We start from the raw sequence: 21,871 nt of genomic DNA, 5'->3' as shown, positions 1-21,871 counted from the left end.
CTCCTTCACCTCATTCAGAGAAATGCTGCTCTATAAGTGGGAGAGAACATATTTTAGAATTCTCCATTAGTTATTGCAGTTATTCTTGCAGACCTGACACACACACAAAATTAAGATAGGAACATACCAGCCAAAGGTACCTATTCTCTGGTACACGAATGACCACACTCAAGTCATTATCCGTAATGTCCAAAACAATTTGGTTTTCTGAAACTACCAGATTCCGGCAACCATATCCATGTGGGCAGAAAGTAGCATTAGCCTGTCCTGCAAAAAGCCAGAGAGTACATGTCACCTTAAGTTCATCAGATTCTGCTTTCATACATTGGAAGTATTCCCCTTTGACAGCAGTCATCTCACACAAGCTTAGTGTTCTACAACAGTCTTTCCCAACTTATTACCGTCTAGAACTTTTGGACTACAACTCCTATTATCCTATGCTGGCTGCGACTGATGGGAGTTGTAGTCCAAAACACTTGGAAGGGTACCAGGTTGCAGAAGGAAGTCCTAGCAGAACCTGAGCAGAAAATGGAAGAGCTGATGCTATAATGACTATTATTATTATCTATTTAAGAGCAGCTCCTATGCTGTTGGCTCTAGTCTATGAAACCTCCTGCCACAATAACTCTGTTCAGTCTTTCAAGGTGTCATGGGGCTCCTTTTTGCAGCTGACACTGTAGGAAGCATTCTCCTAGAGTCTGGCTAACTTATATGCAAAACACTCTTAGGGAGGAAGTCAACATTATGCTATGCCCATTGTCCCAGCAGGGCAAGAATTTCAGCTTGCCAGACAGAACAATCCCCACTTTCTCCCCCCCCCTCCCCCGCATACAGTTCGGGGGATTCTCCAGACCATCCCCCAAGACAAGTTTTTTTGTGGGGGGAGCGTGCAGGGGATGGAATTAATAATAATAATAATAATAATAATAATAATAATAATAATAATAGTAATAATAATTTATTTATGCCCCACACATCTAGCTGGGCCTTCCCAGCCACTCTGGGCATCTCCCAACAGAATTAGAAGCACAATAAACCACCAAACATTTAAAAACTTCCCTAAACAAAAGCCCCATTGCACAGACTTCTGTTGATGGGACTCATTCATTGAACCCCACCCTTAATTTACTATTAATACTGCTTAGCTTGAAGCCCTACAAGCCCCAACACAAACCGGAGGATCACTTACCCTGCCAAATACGTCCACCGTTGATCAACACTTCCACAGGAAAAGTTGGGTGACTGGGCTGGTAACAGTGCAGGATGAAGGCATAACGCCCCAGACTTTGGATGTGGCCATTCAACACAATAGTTGTCTACAAGAAAGCACAGGGGCAGAATCCTAAACACTATTGTTTCCTTTATGTTGTTTGTGTCACTGATTTTTAAATTTCAGGTTGCCTCTGCGACTTCAGTCCTGCTTACATCAGAACCAGCCACTCCAAAGGAAAAGATTGGGATATAAGAATTTCTGCTGGTATTTGTTTTCCCTATAAAGGTACCTCCACAAGAAAAGACTGCTAAGTCAGCAGCGGCACATGCTGCGAAATACTCTCCTGTTACATCTGAGGCACTGCCAACATTTCTGTGCCCACCTCCGTAATCTCTGTTTTGATGCCACACCACACCCTGGAAGTGGAAACCTTTGATAGCTGGAGTGCCAGCTTGAAAACTCCCCTTTTCTGCTGCTTCTCTGCCCACCTGCTGTGGCCCACTTGGAAGAGGGTGATGCCCACAAACAAACATCAGCACCAAAACCTCCTTCACATATGGACTTCCTGACACACTGCACAGGAGTCCTAGGGCCTTCTCAATACTGGTGCCCTCCCTTCAGATGTGAAGGAAATAAGCAGCTATCTTATCTTTAAAAGACATCTGAAGGCAGCCCTGTTTAGCGAAGTTCTTAATATTTAATGCTGTGTTGTTTTTAACACTTGATTGGAAGCCGCCCAGAGTGGCTGGGGAAACTCAGCCAGATGGGCAGGGTATAAATAATAAATTATTCTTATTCCTTTCACGTTAAAGAAACAACAACACTTACACTATGGATTTTGGGTTGTCTCTAAAACAGCACCAGCCAAGTTCCACTGGTGCAATGGCGCTTTCATTCCCTCTCCTCTCCCTGCATGCCCCCAAAATATTCTCTGGAGGGTCCCTGATGCTGAGGATGCTCAGTATGCATGGGAAAAGGGGAGGATAATACTCCAGAACGGGAGCACTGGATACCTCCCATAATGTCTAGCTCAGGGGTCAGCAACTTTATTTTAGCTGCGGGCCGGTCCACTGTTCCTCAGACCTTGTGGTGGGCCGGAGAAGCATCACTGGTGGGGGGGGAGCTGGAAGAAGAGGCAAGGGGGGCAAGTAGTCCTCCTCCCCACCCCCCAGACCCAGCTCCAGCTGCTGCACTTACATTCTCTGGGGCTGCTGCCACCACCACCACCGCGGCTGCTTCTCATGGGTAGGCAGAGTGAGCTTGTCCGCTCTGCTCTCTGGCCCACAGGAGCACCAGGGAGGTGGCGGCAGCAGCAGAGGGAAGATGAAGAGCGCGAAAGGGCTGGCCCCAGAGAGGGGCTGCTTAAAATGGCGCTCAGCCCAGCCCAGCTCCCTTCCTCCTCTAGGCAGGGCGGGCAGAAGCCAGGGGGAGGGAGGGAGGGAGGCACCGCTGCGGTGTGTGTGTGAATGGAATGGCGCGGGGGGGGGGGGAATGGCGCAGCCCAAACAAACAGAATCCCCACGCTGATCCACGGACAGTCCGCAGGCCGGTTCCTGAAGGCATTGTGCCTGATCTCAACAGATGCTAGTTTCTAATTTCCTCTTCATCGCACTTACCTGGGGAGCCTTTAGCAGGATGAGCTCTGCAGAGGAGTCTAATAAGGTAGGAGGCTGAAGTGGAGCTGCAGGTGGAATAGCCACTGGGGGGACACTAAAGGCATGAATCAGGGGGAAGCCTGGAGCGACTGGTAGTAACTGCCCTTCCTCCAAGACAACGGACTGCGAAATCTTCTGATACCTTGATGGGACACAGGAACTACTTTGGAGGAGAAAAAAAGAATAATTTTATGGGCTCTGGAGTCAAACAAGAGGCAAATATTCCCATGGGAACACAGCAAGGAATTCAAATGCCCATAATGCAAAGCATGCCTAGTACAGAATTACAGGAAGACTTTATTAGAGAGGGGACAGCATCTTTCCCCTGGATCCTATATACAATCTAAAACTCATCTAGTAGCACCTTATAGACCAACTAAGTTCTGCTATAAGCTATCGTGTGCATGCACATTTCTTCAGATACTATGCGCACAAAAGCTTATACCAGAACAAACTTAGCTGGTCCATAAGGTGCTACTAGACATTCCCGCCCCCCAACTGTGTCAGACCAACATGGTACCTGAATCTAGAATCTAAAACTTAGTCAAGCTTCACCTAGTCTGGATAAGAGATGGGGAAGGGAGGTTCAACTGTAAATTGATACTGAATCCTTTTGGTTGAGCTTCATCCACTAGGTTGAAGAAACAACAAGAGGTTTAAGAATCTGCATGGTAGGAATCCCCCATCATAGGGTGTCCTTCTAGTTCTGAATGGGAATATACATTTACAAGGGACTAAGCATATTTATGGAGGGTAGGTCTAGCAATGGCTATTAACCATTCAAGTTCAGAAGAAGTAGGCCACCAGGAATCAGTTGTTGGGTTCAAGTTCTGCTCAGAGGCTTCCCAGAGACATCTGATTAGCTATCACAGGGAACAGGACACTCATTTAGATGGACCTTTCTCCATACTTCCTTGGGAAATACGTGGTGCCTCTGCTCCTTCATAGCCTCAAGTGCCTACTCTCCTGTGCCAAGTACTAGCTACCTTCCCAATATTATATAGTCTCCAGTCCCTGGCAAAAATGAGCTGCTGCAGCTGCCCACTGAGATACCTAGATTCAACACATACAAAATTCCACAGATCATTCCAAGTGGACTCTCTAATGGAATTTGAGAATTAGCTGTGGAGAATCCTGCACACCCACACCCGACCCCGATAGTAGTTAAATGGTGCTCAAACACTCTTTACACTGTCTTACAAGATACCACCTGCAAGTGAAATAAAGCATAATGTGACTTCACTTGCTCTGATCCAGTCATTCAAGGTTACCCTTGCTTCTTCCCCCCTCCTTCACACTTGTCTTTTGTTTATGTTAACTCTTGTAAAGCACCATACATGCTGACCTTATTACCGTATTTTTTGCTCTATAAGACTCACTTTTTCCCTCCTAAAAAGTAAGGGGAAATGTGTGTGCGTCTTATGGAGCAAATGCAGGCTGCGCAGCTACCCCAGAAGCCAGAAGCCAGAAGAGCAAGAGGGATCGCTGCTTTCACTGCACAGTGATCCCTCTTGCTGTTCTGGTTTCTGAGATTCAGAATATTTTTTTTCTTGTTTTCCTCCTCCAAAAACTAGGTGCGTCTTGTGGTCTGGTGCGTCTTATAGAGCGAAAAATACGGTAACTAATTAAAATACAATACCACCCATAACCCATTAAAATAAGACAATGGCATATAAAGCCTAACACAAGTGTGGGGAACCTCTGGACCTCCAGATGTTTCTGAACTACAATTTCCATCAGCCCTAGCAAGCAGGGCCAGTGGACAGGGATGATGGTGGGAGTTGTAGCACAGCAATATCTGGAGGGCCAACCGTTTCCCACACCTGGCATAACACAAGGTGCCATGGCAGTGACTCTGGGGCACGTTCGTCTTCAATCATTTGAGAACTCTTTAAGCCATTAACAGGATCTAGTGAATGGTTTTTGAAGCATTTGATGTGCACTGTAGCACCGTTAAAACTAGACCCGGTCAACTGCCTGGGTGAGAGACCAGTGGAAGCTTCGGTTTTAAGCATTATACATTTTTTAAAGACCTTTACCTGTTTGGTGAGAACGCTCCATGGACACTGATGCAGTGAACATTTGGTTCCACAAACTCTAATGTGAATTGTTCGTATGGGATGAGGTACACTTTGTGCTAAAGACAGAAGAGAAGGAAAAACAAGGTTGGGCATGGTGGAGAGGAGAACCATTCGTGCTTTTGCTTCTAGGTCAGTGCAAATATTACTTTTAGAAACATTTTATGTAGGACAATTTAGAACTCTCACATTTGCTGTTCACACAACAAAACAGCCAAAGCAGAGACCTATGGAGGAATGCAGCAGGTGTCTGTGTGATGAAACAAAATCTGTTTCACATTTTGTCTAGTCACAGAACTAACAGTTGCAGTCTACGCTGTGTCCTCACAAGATATGTTACCAGAGTGGTTACTGGCTCATATCATCCAGATGCTATGATGTTTGTGTCAGCATTTCCTAGTAAAAGCTTCTTTGGCAAGGAAGTGACTTTTTATTGTAGTGAACTTCCATATTCCTCCAGAAACTAGATCTAGATAATTCTGATGCAAACTCCATAATTATTTCCCAGAAACTAAATTGAAATAATTCTGGTGCTACCTATGATATGGAAATAAAAGGACAGGATAAATAGATTCTCTTCCTAGTAAGGGGGAAATGGGAAGACTAAGGCCATAGACTAACAGTGGGATAGACCCACCAAGTTTGCCAAAGCAAACAGCATTATTCATCTTGACTGCTTCTCAAGAGCAAATGAAACCTTTTCCTGTCACTGAACTGAGAACAGAAACGCAGAAATCTCAGAGCTTGCATCATGCCTTCCTACTGCTTGGCTCAGACTGTGTCTGTTATGTACTGAGTTGAATAGGATCCAAATTGCAGCAGTCTGATTGGTCCTAGAACAATAGGATCCAGAATGCAGCAGTCTGATTGGTCCTAGAACAATAGGATCCAGAATGCAGCAGTCTGATTGGTCCTAGAACAATAGGATCCAAATTGCAGCAGTCTGATTGGTCCTAGAACAATAGGATCCAGAATGCAGCAGTCTGACTGGTCCTAGAACAACAGGATCCAGAATGCAGCAGTCTGATTGGTCTGCAGGAGCCACCCAATCCAACTCCAGGTGGAAGTGAATCCGCAACCTGATTGGCCTACAGGAGAATCCTAGAACTAGCCAATCACATGGGGCCCATTGTGTAAATAATGTATATAAAGCAGACATTTCGGGGGAACTTCCATTCCTCCCTACTATGAACTGAATAAAGAGCATGAAATCCACACTCGACTCCGAGTATATTTCAGTGTCCAAAGCCGGTTTCCCATCTGCAATCTTTCCCCACCCCACAGCCACTAATATTCCTCCTCTTCCACTTGCTCCCACCTTCGAATTGTCAGGTTTCCTGCAGACATTTTGCCACAGTCTGGCAATGCTTTGCTTCAAAGGCTTACCAAGAAAAAGTGGGCCTGATCTGCGGAGAACTGAATCGTAGCTTTGGTGGCCAGATCGAAAGCTGCCAAGCGATTTAGCGAATCTAAAACTATCCCACGGCAGAGGAAACTGCAAGACAAAAGCAGCGGTCAAGCTCAAGGATAGTCTTAACCTGCCAAGTACTCTTCCCCACCCCACCCCCTTGGTGGTTTCCCTTGTAACTCTTTGAATTGCTTTCTTTGAGTAATAGCATCGGGGTGTTTCCCAAGGATATCCAGGTCTTCATTTCCTATCGTTAAGGTCACGGGCTGAAGTCGAAGGAGTTCCCAGACAATGCCATAAATCTGTCATTTATATAAATACTGTCTAGTTGCTTAAATAGAGCACCAAGGCTTAGGATGCTCATGCTATTTTCAGTTTCTCCCCTCCTTCTTCTGAGAACATGGACTCTATTATTGTGGCTTCTGGCACTGGTATATGCAATACTAAGAGATGAAACAGCCCGTGCCTTTCACACAACTGCATGGAACGCAAATTGACTTCAGACCATTCTGAAGTTGGAAGTCCTTGCTTATTTATTACAATTGTATCCTGTATATCATGGGTAGGCAACCTAAGGCCCGGGGGCTGGATCTGGCCCAATCGCCTTCTAAATCCGGCCCACAGACAGTTGGGGAATCAGTGTGTTTTTACATGAGTAGAATGTGTCCTTTTATTTAAAATGGATCTCTGGGTTATTTGTGGGGCCTGCCTGGTGTTTTTACATGAGTAGAATGCGTGCTTTTATTTAAAATGCATCTCTGGGTTATTTGTGGGGAACAGGAATTTGTTCATTAATTTCCCCCCAAAAATATAGTCTGGCCCCCCAGAAGGTCTGGGGGACAGTGGACCGGCCCCCTGCTGAAAAAGTTTGCTGACCCCTGCTGTATATCCTCGAAGGAGGTAGAGGCTTCATATAAGTTACTCTCCCCCATTCCACTTTTATTCTCACAATAGCCCTGTGGGTCAGGCTGAGAGGCTGTGACTGACCCAAAGCTGTGACTGACCCAGAGTGGGGATCTGTGCGCACAGCATTGGAAGACACAAGAGCTACCCACTCTGGAAGAATGGCAGATGAAAGTGATGGACTATATGGAATTGGCTGAAATGACTGGCAGAATCAGAGACCAGGGAGAAGAGACGGTGGAAGAAGATTGGAAGAAATTCAAAGACAGAAATATTGTAAGATAAATGAATGTTAGAATGGCATCAGATTGAATATAAAAGGTTATTAGCAAAAAGTTGTAAAATTAAAAGATTTAATATTACATTAAGGAGATTAAGTTATATTAAGTTACCAAAAGAAAGACAATGATCAATTAAGACAGAGGGAAGGGATTTGCTGATTAAATTTAAGATCTGGAATACAGTGAAGGGAGGTATGGGGAAGTCGGAGAAATAAGTAAATGCAAGAAATATTATAAAGATGGAATTGTTTTTATTTTTGCTTTTTTTTCTTTTTGATGTTTTTTGCTGTTCTGTGTTTTTGTAATTTTGTATTTTTTCTGCTTTCTCTGTTGTTTCTCTGTTGTTTTACTTTTTGTGTAAAAAAATTAATAAAAATATTTTTTTAAAAAACCAGAGTGGGGATCTGAACCTTCATCTCTCCAGTCTTAAGTTTGGTACTCTAACCACTATGTGCTACATTGGCTCTGCAAAGCAGGAAGTACTTATTATACTGAGTAAAAGGACAGGCAGACTATCAACTCATTGCCTCCCCTCCCTAGTTGAGCAATAACCATAGGCTGCATTGTCCTGCTCTCTATTATTGTGGCTTCTTTACTAAATCCCTGTTAATTTCCCTGCAAATTCTCCAGCAGACACTTTAGAAGTGTGCGGAAGATCCACATAGCCTTGATCTCTCTCTCTCGGTCTTCCTTCAATCAGCTGCTTTGAAAGAGATAATGCAAGTTAATTGCATGGGATGGATCTTTGTTTTGGCCCAGTTATAACCAAGGAAATTTAACAGATGCTTACAGCTCAAGAAGACTAACTGCTAATTCTGAGACAACCCCCACAATAACAACAGTAGAATGAAATAGCAAGAAAGCTCTAGTCACAAACTGTGCAACATAATGAGGAGCGTCTGTTCCTCCGTTAGGTCCGCACTCTGTCTTGCATCTTGAGGGCATACCTGTACTTGCAGGTGTATATAAGGAGAGTGCCCTGCTGGACGGCAAGGTGCGGTGAGCTGACCGCGACATTGATTGTTTGTGGAGTATCCTCAGTGGCATATTCAACCAGGAGTGCATACTTCCCTGGCTGGGGTATGGCAATTGACAGCTGTATTTCCACCTGCACACAAGAATAAGCAGATATTAGGAGAAAAGCACATTATGCTGGGGCTCAGGAGGTCATGACATAATTCTAAATCTATGCTTTGAAACAAGCACACTATGAAATCTCATACAAGTCAACTCTTGGCATGTCATCTTCCATGTTCCAGGAAATGTTTTGGGGGAAATTATGGTGCATTAAGACACATATATGAAATTAAACCAGAACTGAAAAATTTTGAACACGATAGAAGCCAGAAGCCATGTTTTTCAACTCCAGCATTGCATTTTCTGGGGGAAAGCACTCCTGCAGAATAATAATAATAATAATTTATTATTTATACCCCGCCCAGCTGGCTGGGTTTCCCCAGCCACTCTGGGCAGCTTCCAACACAATATTAAAATACAGTAATGCATCAAACATTAAAAGCTTCCCTAAACAGGGCTGCCTTAAGATGTCTTCTAAAAGTCTGATAGTTGTTGTTCTCTTTGACATCTGATGGGAGGGCGTTCCACAGGGTGGAAGGCCCTCTGCCTGGTTCCCTGTAACTTGGCTTCTCACAGTGAGGGAACCACCAGAAGGTCCTCAGCGCTGGACCTCAGTGTCCGGGTAGAACAATGGGGGAGGAGAAGCTCCTTCAGCATCTATAGATGTTTAACAATTGCCTCTGGAGTGTCTGGACTATGGCTATTAGTCTGAACTTAAGAGAAGAAGAAGAGTTTGGATTTGATATCCTGCTTTATCACTACCCTAAGTAGGAGTCTCAAAGCGGGTAACAATCTCCTTTCCCTTCCTCCCCCACAACAAACACTCTGTGAGGTGAGTGAGGCTGAGAGACTTCAGAGAAGTGTGACTAGCCCCAGGTCACCCAGCAGTTGCATGTGGAGGAGCGGGGACACGAACCCGGTTCACCAGATTACGAGTCTACCGCTCTTAACCACTGCACCACGCTGGCTCCCAGATGCACACTCCCCACATCTCAAGAACCTAAGACGAGTCCTGCTGGATTGGATCCAGTTGGGTCCATCTAAGTCCAGCATCTAAAGATTCCCAAACAGGAAGCCCCCAAGCAGGAGATGACGACAACAGCCCTCCCTTGCTGTTGCTCCCCAACTGCACATAATTCAGTGGTGCTCTGCCTCTCAACATGGAAATTTCATGTGGCCATTATGTATCATCAACAGATCTGGCCAGTTAAAAGTACTTCCCAAAAGGCATCAGGGACAGTGCTTAGATTAACGCGAGGTGACCAATGGGGAGAAAGAAATTCATGCTACCTGGAGAAGAGTGCAATGCTTCTTAATTAATACAATTAATGTATTTTTAATATGGGACGCGGGTGGCGCTGTGGGTTAAAGCCTCAGCACCTAGGGCTTGCCGATTGAAAGGTCGGCGGTTCGAATCCCCGCGGCGGGGTGCGCTCCTGTTGTTTGGTCCCAGCGTCTGCCAACCTAGCAGTTCGAAAGCACTCTCGGGTGCAAGTAGATAAATAGGGACCGCTTACCAGCGGGAAGGTAAACGGCGTTTCCGTGTGGGGCTCTGGCTCGCCAAAGCAGCGTTGTCACGCTGGCCACGTGACCCAGAAGTGTCTTCGGACAGCGCTGGCCCCCGGCCTCTTTGAGTGAGATGGGCGCACAACCCTAGAGTCTGTCAAGACTGGCCCGTACGGGCAGGGGTACCTTTACCTTTACCTTTTATTTTTAATCTTTGTTGGAAGCCACCCAGAGTGGCTAGGGAAACCCAGCTAGATGGGTGAGGTACAAATAATAAATTATTATTATTATTATTATTATTATTATTATTAGCTAGAGAGCAGCACTACAAGCTTTCACTGGTGCATCATCATCATCATCATCATCATAATTTATTATTTATACCCCGCCCATCTGGCTGGGTTTCCCCAGCCACTCTGGGCGGCTTCCAACAAAACACTAAAATACAATAACCTATTAAACATTAAAAGCTTCCCTAAGCAGGGTTGCTTTTAGAATAGCATCACTGTGAGGACCACTTACATCTCTTCCATTGCATTCCACCGTCTCAGGGTAGGTAGGCAAAACCCGCACTTTCGGGCAGGGTCTCGGCAAGCTGTTGTCCACCTTACATATAGCATCGTCTCCTGACCCAAAGGGGAACTGCTCCACAGGCACGTACTTATACAGGAGGCAGCTAGAAAGGAAGAGGAATAGCTTTTTTCTCTCTCTCAGTATAAAGGTGTCTGCTAGAATGAAGTACGGTGGTACCCCGCAAGACGAATGCCTCAGAAGACGAAAAACCCGCTAGACGAAAGGGTTTTTCGTTTTCTGAGGTGCTTTGCAAGATGGATTTTTCTAAGGGCTTGCTTCGCTAGACGAAACAGCCCTGCCTCTCCTGTCATGGTGACGGTCGCACGCTCGCTTCCCCGCTTCTCCGGCTCCCTCCCACCTTCCTGCTGACGGCTCCTCCGGCTCCCTCCCACCTTCCGGCCGACCTTCTGACCTTCCGGCTGCCTCGCGCCACTGCCCACCGCCCTCGCGCGCTCCCCTCAGGAGCCGTTGCCGCCAGCAGCCAGCGTTGCAGCCGGAGTCACGCTCCTGAGCCCCGCCGCCCTCCAGCAGCCGCGTTGCACGGTGTCCACAAGGCGCGGGTGAGTCCAAGGACGGGCTGCGGCAGCTGTCCTGCTTCTCCCTGCCCCTCCCCGCCGTGGTGCTTCGCAAGACGAAAAAACTCGCTCTACGAAAATACCCGCAGGACGAATTAATTTTGTCTTGCGAGGCACCACTGTACTGGAAATCTTAGGAAAAGCTTCTGAGCCAAGGAAATCGGCTCCAGTACGATCTAATCCTATAGCAAAGATGAAAATGGAAGCCTTACTTCTGACCAACTTGTTCAGGAGCTGGGCTGTAGGTGCAAGGATCTGAGACTCTGAGCTGCAATATAGGAGCCTCGTAGTAGGAACTGGGCAACAGGACCATGTAATCCTGGAAGGAAGGGCAGAAATGCAAGACTTAGTTTTTCTCGCCATGGTCCTGACCCAAAGGGGAGAAAAGGGGAGGACGGCCACCCTTACCAGTAGTACATCCTCGACTTCAATGACCAGAGACCACACATTAGGGCTCAGCACAAACGGCTCCCCAAAGCTGTTCTGAGGAACGGTGACAAAAGCCGGCTCTTTTGTGGGCACAAATACAATCTGCTTTGTCTGTTCTGTATCTGCAATTAGGGGGGGAAAAATCAGCTTTCATTTCCATCTAGAAGGTGTGCAAGATTTCTGGAGTGGTTCCGAGGAGTTTCAAAAGTAAGTAAGTAAGTAAGTAAGTAAGTAAGTAAATTTTTATTTATACCCCGCCCTCCCCGGCCAAGACTGGGCTCAGGGCTGCTAACATCAAATATCAAATACATTAAAACACAATCAAACAATTGATTAAAATACAGCTTAAAAATTAGAATCAGGATAAAATTAAATGACTGCCCACAAATTGCAACCATAGTCGAACGGAGGAAGAGTTTCCAAGTTAATTCTCTGTGGTTTCATCTTCCTCGTGGAAAAGGAGACCATGTGACCTGGTGAGCAGCTTGCCATGTTCCATATGCATGTGTCTAGACCAGGGGTCAGCAACCTAAGGCCCATGGGTACGATTTTCGGCATCTGGGCCTGCGCAGAAGCGATTTCTGGCGCTGCGGATATGTGCAAATGCTATTTCTGGCATGGCGCTGCGCCGGTCTGGCCCATGGAGGATCTCTGAGGGAGTAATCCGGCCCATTCCTGGTAAGCCTTGCTGACCCCTGGTCTAGACCTTGTGTCTCAACACACCCTGAAAAGATTCCATTAACAGGTTGACGTTGCAAACTTTGCAATATCCAGGTGTCTCAGCTTCGCAAAGAAAGGAGGAAGCTTCCAGTCGAACTATACAGTGGTACCTCAGGTTACCTACACTTCAGGTTACATACGCTTCAGGTTACAGACTCTGCTAACCCAGAAATAGTGCTTCAGGTTAAGAACTTTGCTTCAGGATGAGAACAGAAATCATGCTCCGGCGGCGCGGCGGCAGCAGGAGGCCCCATTAGCTACAGTGGTGCTTCAGGTTAAGAACAGTTTCAGGTTAAGTACGAACCTCCGGAACTAATTAAGTCCTTAACCTGAGGTACCACTGTACTTGAAATGCATAGCTTGTTTGGAGCCCACTGTTATTTCTAGCTGAAAACTGTGTTCTGTATCCATTGTTGAAAACTGAATTCTTTGCAACAATGTCTACAGCTGCCCCCAATGAAAAACATTCATCAAAACAAAATAAACTGAATATAAAATACAGTCATACCTCAGGTTACAGACGCTTCAGGTTGCATTTTTCGGGTTACGGACCCGCCAAAACCCGGAAGTACCGGAACGGGCTACTTCTGGGTTTTGGCAGTCGCGCATGTGCAGAAACACTAAATTGCGCTTTGTGCATAAGCGCTGAATCGCAACCCACACGTGTGCAGACGCACCCCTGCGGGATGCAAACACTGTGGTTTGCGAACGTGCATCCTGCACGGATCACGTTCGCAACCCGAGCATCCACTGTAAATGAGTAAAATTAATGTTCACTGTACCCTGGATGCCGCCTTACTTGTTATTGTTTTATATTGCTGCTGTCCTTCAACACATAAAAGAAGCTGGATGGATGGGTCATACTCTCCCAATGATGTAAAGGTAAAAGGTAAAGGACCCCTGGACAGTTGAGTCCAGTCCAATTTGACTGTGGGGTGCAGCACTCATCTCACTTTTCAGGCCAAGGGAGCCGGCATTTGTCCACAGACAGCTTTCCGGGTCATGTGGCGAGCATGACTAAACTGCTTCTGGTGCATGGAGGACAGTGACGAGTGCCAGAGCACATGAAAACACCGTTTACCTTCCCATCATAGCGGTACCTATTTACCTACTTGCACTGGTATGCTTTCAGAATGCTAGGTTGGCAGAATCTGGGACAGGGCAACGGGAGCACACGCCATGGCGCGGATTGCATTAGAAAGACCCACACAATTGTTTTGACTGCATGGTTTGCAATATTCTTTTCCCGTTTTATTTATTTTTTAACCAGTTTATTGTATTATTTCATCTTCTTGCTAACTGCCTTGAGAGCAGCTGTGCTGAAGGTTGTGATGTATAAATCTAACAAACAAACAAAACATTTGCAGAGAGACATACAACAGGAACAAGAGATAGTACCCCTTCAGAACCAAGTCCAATCTCCTCCCCATCTCTCTCCCCCCCCCCCAAAGTAGGGCAACCTTAACAGTCAGTGAGATGTGGTGTATACAGTGGTGCCTCGCAAGACGAAATTAATTCGTTCCGCGAGTTTTTTCGTTGAGCGAGTTTTTTCGTCTTGCAAAACACCACTGCAGTTAAACACTAACAACGGCGGGGAGGGGTGGGGAGAAGCAGGGCAGCTGCCGCAGCTGGTACCTCGGACTCACCCGCGCCTTGTGGCCACCGTGCGACGCGGCTGCTGGAGGGCGGCGGGGCTCAGGAGCGCGACTCCGGCTGCAACGCTGGCTGCTGGCAGCAACGGCTCTCTCAGAGGAGCGCGCGAGGGCGGTGGGCAGCGGCGCGAGGCAGCCGGAAGGTCGGCCATCAGCCGGAAGGTGGGAGGGAGCCGGAGGAGCGGGGAAGCGAGCGTGCGTGCGTGCAGTGACCGTCGCCATGACAGGAGAGGCAGGGCTGTTTCGTCTAGCGAAGCAAGCCCTTAGGAAAATCCGTCTTGCGAAGCACCTCAGAAAATGAAAAACCCTTTCGTCTAGCGAGTTTTTCATCTTCCGAGGCATTTGTCTTGCGGGGTACCACTGTATTCATCTTGCAAACGGGGAGAAAAGAGTAAAGGGATACTGACTTTCCTCAATGATTGCAGTCCTATAATGAATACTAGCAGAAGTGATTGCTGCAAGAGCACAGACGATAAAGGCCAATCTGTACGCTGTCCTTAAAGTATCATTAATAAAGAACAGTCAATAATGAAAACATATTCAGGGAAATTTAATGGATTATCAAGTTTGCAGAAATAAGTGGCCCTGTTAGCAAAGTCAATGCATTTAGGTGAAGTCTCTTGCACAAACAATCCTTATCATATCAGATAGCCTTAAGAATAAAGCCATTTATTTCCAAGAAGCAAAAGATTTTTTAAATCAAGTTAGGATCCTTTTTGGGGGTGGGGGGGGTGGGGCATGCACTCATCCTCCACTTCATCTGAGTGTATCACACACATCACACTGCACAACTTGGCCATAAGGAAAGCAAATCAGCCAGCAAACATGGAGATAAATTGTATTTAAATCATTAGCATATGGCCCAATTAACATTCTCCCCTGGGCAGGTAACAATAAAAGGTTTTTAAAAAAAATCCCCCAAAATCAAAAGGAATGAAACCAACTGCAAAACTAACTAAATAAAACAATCAGCGGCAAAACGTGTGTCAACACAGCAGAGCTAAAACACCAAAGATCTTATAACATGTTCTCCTTTTCCATCATAAAAGCTAACTCCCGCTTTGCTGTTTCAAGGCACAGAAGCTATCTGCGACAGATGTGTATCACATGATCCCCAGAGGTGTTCACATTCCAGTTCTCATACCTTGTCAGAATGACCACCACATGGAAGGAGCCTAGACTGAGGGTGCTATCAGAAAGCAGTGGTGATTAGTGCCTTTGGGGACTTGTGGGGCAGAGGGCAGGGGGACCCTACAGTAACTGGAGCTACAGCCGATTGATAGGCAGATCCCATCTTCTTCCCTGCTGAGTTCTGCAAGGACCACACTGAGACGAAGGCATAGGAAGCTGATAGACAGTATCACTCCTTTCTGGTTGTAACTAAGAAGGCAGTTGGTGGCTGGCTGAAGATGAACTGAAATTGGACCAGCCACTACTGATCAAAAATCACTGCTGTTACACACCTTTCTCATGCTTCCTGTTCAGATAGCATCATATCAAAAGGTAAACTTCACATTTTCCCCACCCAGGTCCAGAAGATGAGCAAGTTGTCGGCACTTCAGGAACCAACACAATTTCCAATGTGGTGACGTCGCAGAAGGAACAGGAAGCACCGGTGACTGGTGCATCCTGTCCCTGAGCGCTCAAGAGAATGGCCAAACTCAATTCTAGAAGCGCTGGGGTGGGGGGCCTCAACTTATTTGTATGTTTTGTTTGTTAAAGTTGTATGTTTCCTGAAATAATATCATAAATTTCATATTGAAATACGTTAGCTGTACTTCTTTAATGAAATAAACTTGTGTTTTATAAACGCATGTAAAAAGCGCCTCTTTAATGACATAAAAATGTCCTTTTAAGTTCAGTGAAAACATTCCCAACAGTGCCTGGAAATGCCACTTCTGTGCAGACTTTGCCAGCAACAGTGCTATAATGCAGTGCTCCATGGACTAAATCGTGAATTCCTTTTTAATAAATCAGCTACTGCAGTCGCCTATTGAGATAAGAGTTGCTCCCCTTCTGAATCAATAAAAGTGAAAATCGGCACCCCTGAAGGTAAAAGTTATATGGCTATAAAATGAACTCTATTAACAAAATTGCCTCCCCGCCCCACTTTCAGAAAAGCCTTCCATTGCCCAAACATAATATTTCAAGGCTAGCACTACGGTAGCAATTGCAGTTAATTCTGCTGTCAGCATGAATGAGGATTTGAAAGTGAGCTGAGGAACTGGAAGAGTTACCATACACCAGGCTAGACATAAAACTGACCAGCTTTCTTGCATTCCACATTTGCATATATATGCCACAGTGTGGCTGAAGCAGCAAAGAACTAAAACTACATCCCATTAGTACATCCCATTCCACAGGCTGCCAGTGGAATCCTTCCTGACTGCTACTGCAATCAAAGCACGGGGTTCAAACAATATTTTCCTTCTCTTTCAGACGTATGGGATATGATCTAGTTAAGCTTGTTTGTTTTATCAGGATTGCAGCCAACTAAGTTCTACTCAGACCACACCCACTGAAATCGATAAAACTAAGTCAGCCATGCCTATTAATTTCGATGGGTCTACTGTGAGCATTGAATACAATCCATAGACAATTTTATTTGTTTTAAAGTCTTCTCCCTATACAGTGGACACTTGGGTTCTGAACATGATCCGTGCGGGAAGCATGTTCGCAACCTGCAGTATTCACAACCCGCAGCGGTGCATCTGCGCATGCACGGGTTGCGATTCAGCACTTCTGCGCATGCGCAAAGCATGATTTAGTGCTTCTGCGCATGCGTGACCCCCAAAACTCAGAAGGAACCCATTTGATACTTCTGGGTTTCGGCGGGTCCGTAACCCGAAAAAACGCAACCTGAAGCATCTGTAACCGGAGGTATCACTGTACTTCACCTCTTCAGAATGCAATTCACTGTGAATGACGATTGTAATGATTTGGAAGAAAAATAAGAACATAATAATAATAATAGCCTGCTGGATCAAAGCCATCTAAATGTTACTTTGCCTTGCTTAACACCAAAGAGAAACCAATTCCCTCTTAACATCCTCTGGTCAACAGGCTCAAAAAATGGGACTCAAGCTGTAACTTAACAGTTTAGCACTAAAATCCTACCTCATCATATTTTCCCAGTCACAATAATCAATTATCACAGTTTTATATACAATAAGCATTTGCAGAAAACAAAACAAACTGAATTGCTGAGGATGTTCACTGGTTTGAAGGCACACTTAAGCAAAAGCCTGAGTGAGGAGAGGTATGAATACAAAGCATAACAATTATTGGGCTTTCTCCTCAATTCTAGAACAGTATATGAAAATAGGTTGCTTCAGAAAATGCTTTGTTTGATCAGCAACACAGAGCAGCTTGAGAATGGAAACCGTGACAACAGATCAATTATGGAATTGCGGGGACAAGAGAAATCTGGGGTCCTTACCTCTCCTTCGTGGCTGATAAGCTGTAATTTTGCCGTACACAGTGGCACTTCCTGAGTTAATGTATCTCAAGATGACATGGAAGAGATAGATCTCCGCTTCTCTGACCCGCACTGTGACTTTGACGTTGTTCTGCAAAAGGTGAAAAAGCACATCGGGCACATTATCATTGCAGGGCAGACAGCGAGTCTGTTACCTGCCCTGCCTGTCTCTCTCTGTCTCTCTCTCTCTCTCTTTGCCTCGCTAGGTTCCCCACCCTTTGTGGTTCCTAAGAGCAAACTGCTTGAGGAGATCCAAAATCTACGAAATGAGTGGTGGTGGTGGTGGCTTTTGGGGAGGGAGAAGAAAAACGCTGCTTTGCAAGAAAAAGCAAAGGTCGGCTCCTTTATCAACTGGTTTTCGAAAGGGGTTAGTCTAGAAGTGAAAAATGCACTTACAGTTGCCACAAACATTAAACTTTCCTTCCTCAAGGCCTGAGACCCTCCCTTCCACATTTGCAGGCCCCCGGTTGACGTAGCGGAAGACGAGGCGGAACAGGTCAGGGGAGGTCACACTGAGGGTCACCACTACCTTGGGCTGGTGGGAGAGAAAGGGGAGAGAAGCAGAGCACACCTTAAATAAACCTCCACCGTCACCTGCCACCAGCCACCAGCTCAAGCACAGCACTCCCGTATTCCTGCTCCCAAAAGCAGCATGCCAAAGCAGGTGAGGAAATCAAGCCAGCCCCATCCTCCTCTTAATGGGATGGCCTGGAAAGATGCCTCTGAAACACTCGCTGCACATTCCACCTAAGGCTATCTATCCAGCCAGAAACAGACATTCCATAGTCAAGAGCCGAAGGGGGAAAAGGGAGAGACGAGAGAAGATGACTTCTAAAGAGAAGCACACCGAGTGCATACAAAATTCATAACCCATTGCCACAAGGTGCAGTGATGGCCTGCCGCTTAGATGCCATTAAAGGGGGAGGAGACGTGGGTGGTGCTGTGGGTTAAACCACAGAGCCTAAGGCTTGCCGATCAGAAGGTTGGCAGTTCGAATCCCCGCAACAGGATGAGCTCCCGTTGCTCAGTCAGTCCTTGCTCCTGCCAACCTAGCAGTTTGAAAGCACGTCAAAGTGCAAGTAGATAAATAGGTATCACTCCGGCGGGAAGGTACACGGCGTTTCCATGCACTGCTCTGGTTCCCCAGAAGCGGCTTAGTCATGCTGGCCACATGACCTGGAAGCTGTACGCCGGCTCCCTTGGCCAATAAAGCGAGATGAGCGCCGCAACCTCAGAGTCTGTCACGACTGGACCTAATGGTCAGGGGTCCCTTTACCTTTAGGCAAAATCACAGGGTCTGATTCAACAGGGCTCTGATGTCCTTAGGAAGGCTGCTTCCCATTTTGAAAGTAAAAATCACAAAAGTGGCCCTGCAAATAATTCCTAACACTAACATGGGAAAAGTTTACACATCAGTCTGATTGTAAGAAAGATGTGGATAGGAATGCCAATGGGTGGTTAAGGACACCTATATCCAGTGTTGTTGTTTTTTTAATTCAGGGGGTACTCAAAAGTACGCAGTACCAGCACCTCTCTTTTTTGGGTTAAAAGGTGTGGCACTTACTGTAACAACTTAATGGTGAGTTCCGGCACCTATTTTTCTACAAGCACGGCATGTATCTTTCTTGAAAGCAGATGTGCACATACACACAACTCTCTGTGATATTAAGACTGCATGCAAACTTTCAAAAATCCCAAAATCATCACTACATCATAAAAAAATGTGTGGGCATTATGAGCCTAAAATTAATTTTGCTCTTGTATCTCCTGGCATTTATAAGGACTGCCATGTTTGGGACATTAACTGATTGGAAAATGCAAGTGGAAAGACTGGGAGTTGTCCACACCAATGGGCTGGCATCAAGAATCCATGCAAATCAGATTAACCACGTGCAAACAGAATATGCGGATTAGCTGTGGTGCTCCAGTTCAAGCTGACATCTCCCAGAAGGCTAAGCAAAGCATGTACCTCTCTCCAAGAAAGCTGGGGGTTTCTATAGCAAGACAAAAGACTACCTTCAAAGGTTCATTTGCACCTTCAGACAGTAACTAAATTGTGGAATGAGCACTTTTGTGAGCCTCTGGCTATTAAAGGCTAAGAGTGGGAGTGTAACAATGGCACAAGGAATGAGAGAGCAGGCACTATAAAAAAAAATCTAAAGAGAACAAGGAAAGTCTGTCCTTAGGCCCATTTTCCTAAGGGGCAGAAATAAAACAAAAATCATCTTTAATCTAAGAACCCTCTCCTAAAGAATAAAGTCATATAAGAGAGTTTCAAATGAACCACACAGACCACACATAAACACTTTCTCTCTGTGAGGTCTCCAGATTTCAGAGAGGAACAACATCTCAGGTGGGAGCAAGCTCAGCAGATGTTACAGCCTCATTCTCTTGTCATTCAAGCATACAAAAGCCTGAAATAAACAAGCCACCCTCTTCAACAGATGAAAGAGCAACTAAAGCCACATGCAGCACAGGAAAAAGCAAAGAGGGTTTTCCTTTCCTTTGAGGAGCAGGGAGATGTTATGCAGAGTTGCAACAGGAAGAGGGAGAATAGCCCTTTAGGAGACCTGTTTGTGTGTTGGCTTTCTAACTGGCAGTCCCCTTATATAGTTCCTGCCTGGCATCTCCCCCTAAATGAACTAAGGCTGACATAACGAAGCGGTTCCAGGACTTGGGACCTCTCCTATCATCCCACTGTTCTCTTTCTAAGCACATTAGCACGAACAGGCTTTCAGTGTAGAAGCATATGCACACAAATATGGAGCGACTGCTTGCATTGGGCTCTGTCTGTTTTGAGGAGTCCCTTTGGGTAAAATGCATAGGAGATCTCTCGTCTTGAAAGTCACTTCAAACGCCACATATTTCCAATAGTGCAAGCACTTACACATATTAAAATCTTGAAACTCATGCATGGATCATGCATTATTTCACTGCAGGGACATTTGGAGTACAGATGATGAGCAGCTGCAGCTGACTGCAGCTTCTCAGCATGCATATATTTTTTATCCTTTTCTCTGTGTGGAAGTGCTTTGCTCTTGTGAAATCCATAACATTTGAAGCAGCCTTTACTATCTGCCCAAGGAAAGAGGTGGGGAGTTAAGGCCTACCTGGATTGAAGACATTTGTGCATATCCTCTCCAGCTGAAATTCTCAAATTCCAAGGGGTTGTAGCCAAATCGAACAGGCCGTCCATCCAGTGTAGTCCCCTCTTCCAGCTCGTATTTCAGGTGATGAAGGTCAGGGATATAATGGTCTCTTGCTGGTCTGCAGATAAAAAGTGAGGCACACTCTTAACAGCCTGGGTTTCCATCTGCACCACAATGTAGGAAAGACTCAGCTTCAACATGTCTGGGATGAACTAAGCAAGCAAAAACCCAAACTAGTACAGTGGTGCCTCGCAAGACGAATGCCTCGCAAGACGGAAAACCCGCTAGACGAAAGGGTTTTCCGTTTTGGAGGTGCTTCGCTGGACGAATTTCTCTATGGGCTTGCTTCGCAAGACGAAAATGTCTTGCGATTCCTGGGGGTTTTTTTCCGCTCCCCACCCCCTTTTTCTAAGGCACTAAGCTGCTAATAGCCTTTTAGCAGCTAATCCGCTAATCCCTTAAGCCTTTAATAGCCGCTAATAGCCGCTAAACCGCTAATAGCGCTAATCCGCTAATGGGCTTGCTTCGCAAGACGAAAAAACCGCTAGACGAAGAGACTCATGGAACGGATTATTTTAGTCTTGCGAGGCACCACTGTATTTAGTCAACGCAGCCAGTCACTCTAGCTTAGGACATTTGCATCCATACCCCAAGAAAATACCTATCATCTGCCCAGAATGATTACATAAATGACATGCAGCTTTTCATGTTTTATACACAGGCCACAGACACATTCCTGCATTGCAGAGGGTTGGAATAGATGACCGTCAGGATATTTTCCCTCCCTCCCTACCTCTCCAACCAATCAACTTCACAAGATTGCTGGCAGAAGGGGGGGGGGACTTCTTTTCATAATTTTATAAACCTGTGCAGTGGTACCTCGGGTTACAGACGCTTCCGGTTACAGACTCCACTAACCCAGAAATAGTACCTCGGGTTAAGAACTTTGCTTCAGGATGAGAACAGAAATCGCTCTGTGGCGGCATGGCGGCAACAGGAGGCCCCATTAGCTAAAGAACAGTTTCAGGTTAAGAACAGACCTCCAGAATGAATTAAGTTCTTAACCCAAGGTACCACTGTATCATGTTCCCCTTCAGTCCCCCTGCCCCCACTTAAAAACCTGCAGAACCACAAACATAGGTGAAGAACCTTTTACATCATCTATGCACATCTC

At 45.8% G+C, this 21,871-nt stretch overlaps 1 protein-coding gene across 1 annotated transcript in view; it reads right to left on the bottom strand.

Moving 5' to 3' along the window:
* LAMA5 (laminin subunit alpha 5) overlaps positions 1-21,871 on the bottom strand; it is a 207,426-nt gene that overhangs the window by 68,141 nt on the left and 117,414 nt on the right. The window contains exons 22-32 of the mRNA XM_083447232.1: positions 20,659-20,815; positions 17,510-17,639; positions 11,678-11,820; positions 11,482-11,588; positions 10,644-10,797; positions 8,486-8,646; positions 6,333-6,441; positions 4,908-5,005; positions 2,830-3,031; positions 1,190-1,316; positions 128-267 (exon numbers count right to left, since the gene is read on the bottom strand). Of these exons, the coding sequence (XP_083303358.1) occupies positions 128-267; positions 1,190-1,316; positions 2,830-3,031; positions 4,908-5,005; positions 6,333-6,441; positions 8,486-8,646; positions 10,644-10,797; positions 11,482-11,588; positions 11,678-11,820; positions 17,510-17,639; positions 20,659-20,815 (1,528 nt within the window). The remainder of the gene's footprint in view (positions 1-127; positions 268-1,189; positions 1,317-2,829; positions 3,032-4,907; positions 5,006-6,332; positions 6,442-8,485; positions 8,647-10,643; positions 10,798-11,481; positions 11,589-11,677; positions 11,821-17,509; positions 17,640-20,658; positions 20,816-21,871) is intronic.

Source organism: Podarcis tiliguerta (genome assembly GCF_965153285.1).
Source record: "Podarcis tiliguerta genome assembly, chromosome: 6".
NCBI lineage: Eukaryota > Metazoa > Chordata > Lepidosauria > Squamata > Lacertidae > Podarcis > Podarcis tiliguerta.
Note: the sequence above shows the minus strand (reverse complement) of the source record. Positions and strands in the feature narration are given on the sequence as shown.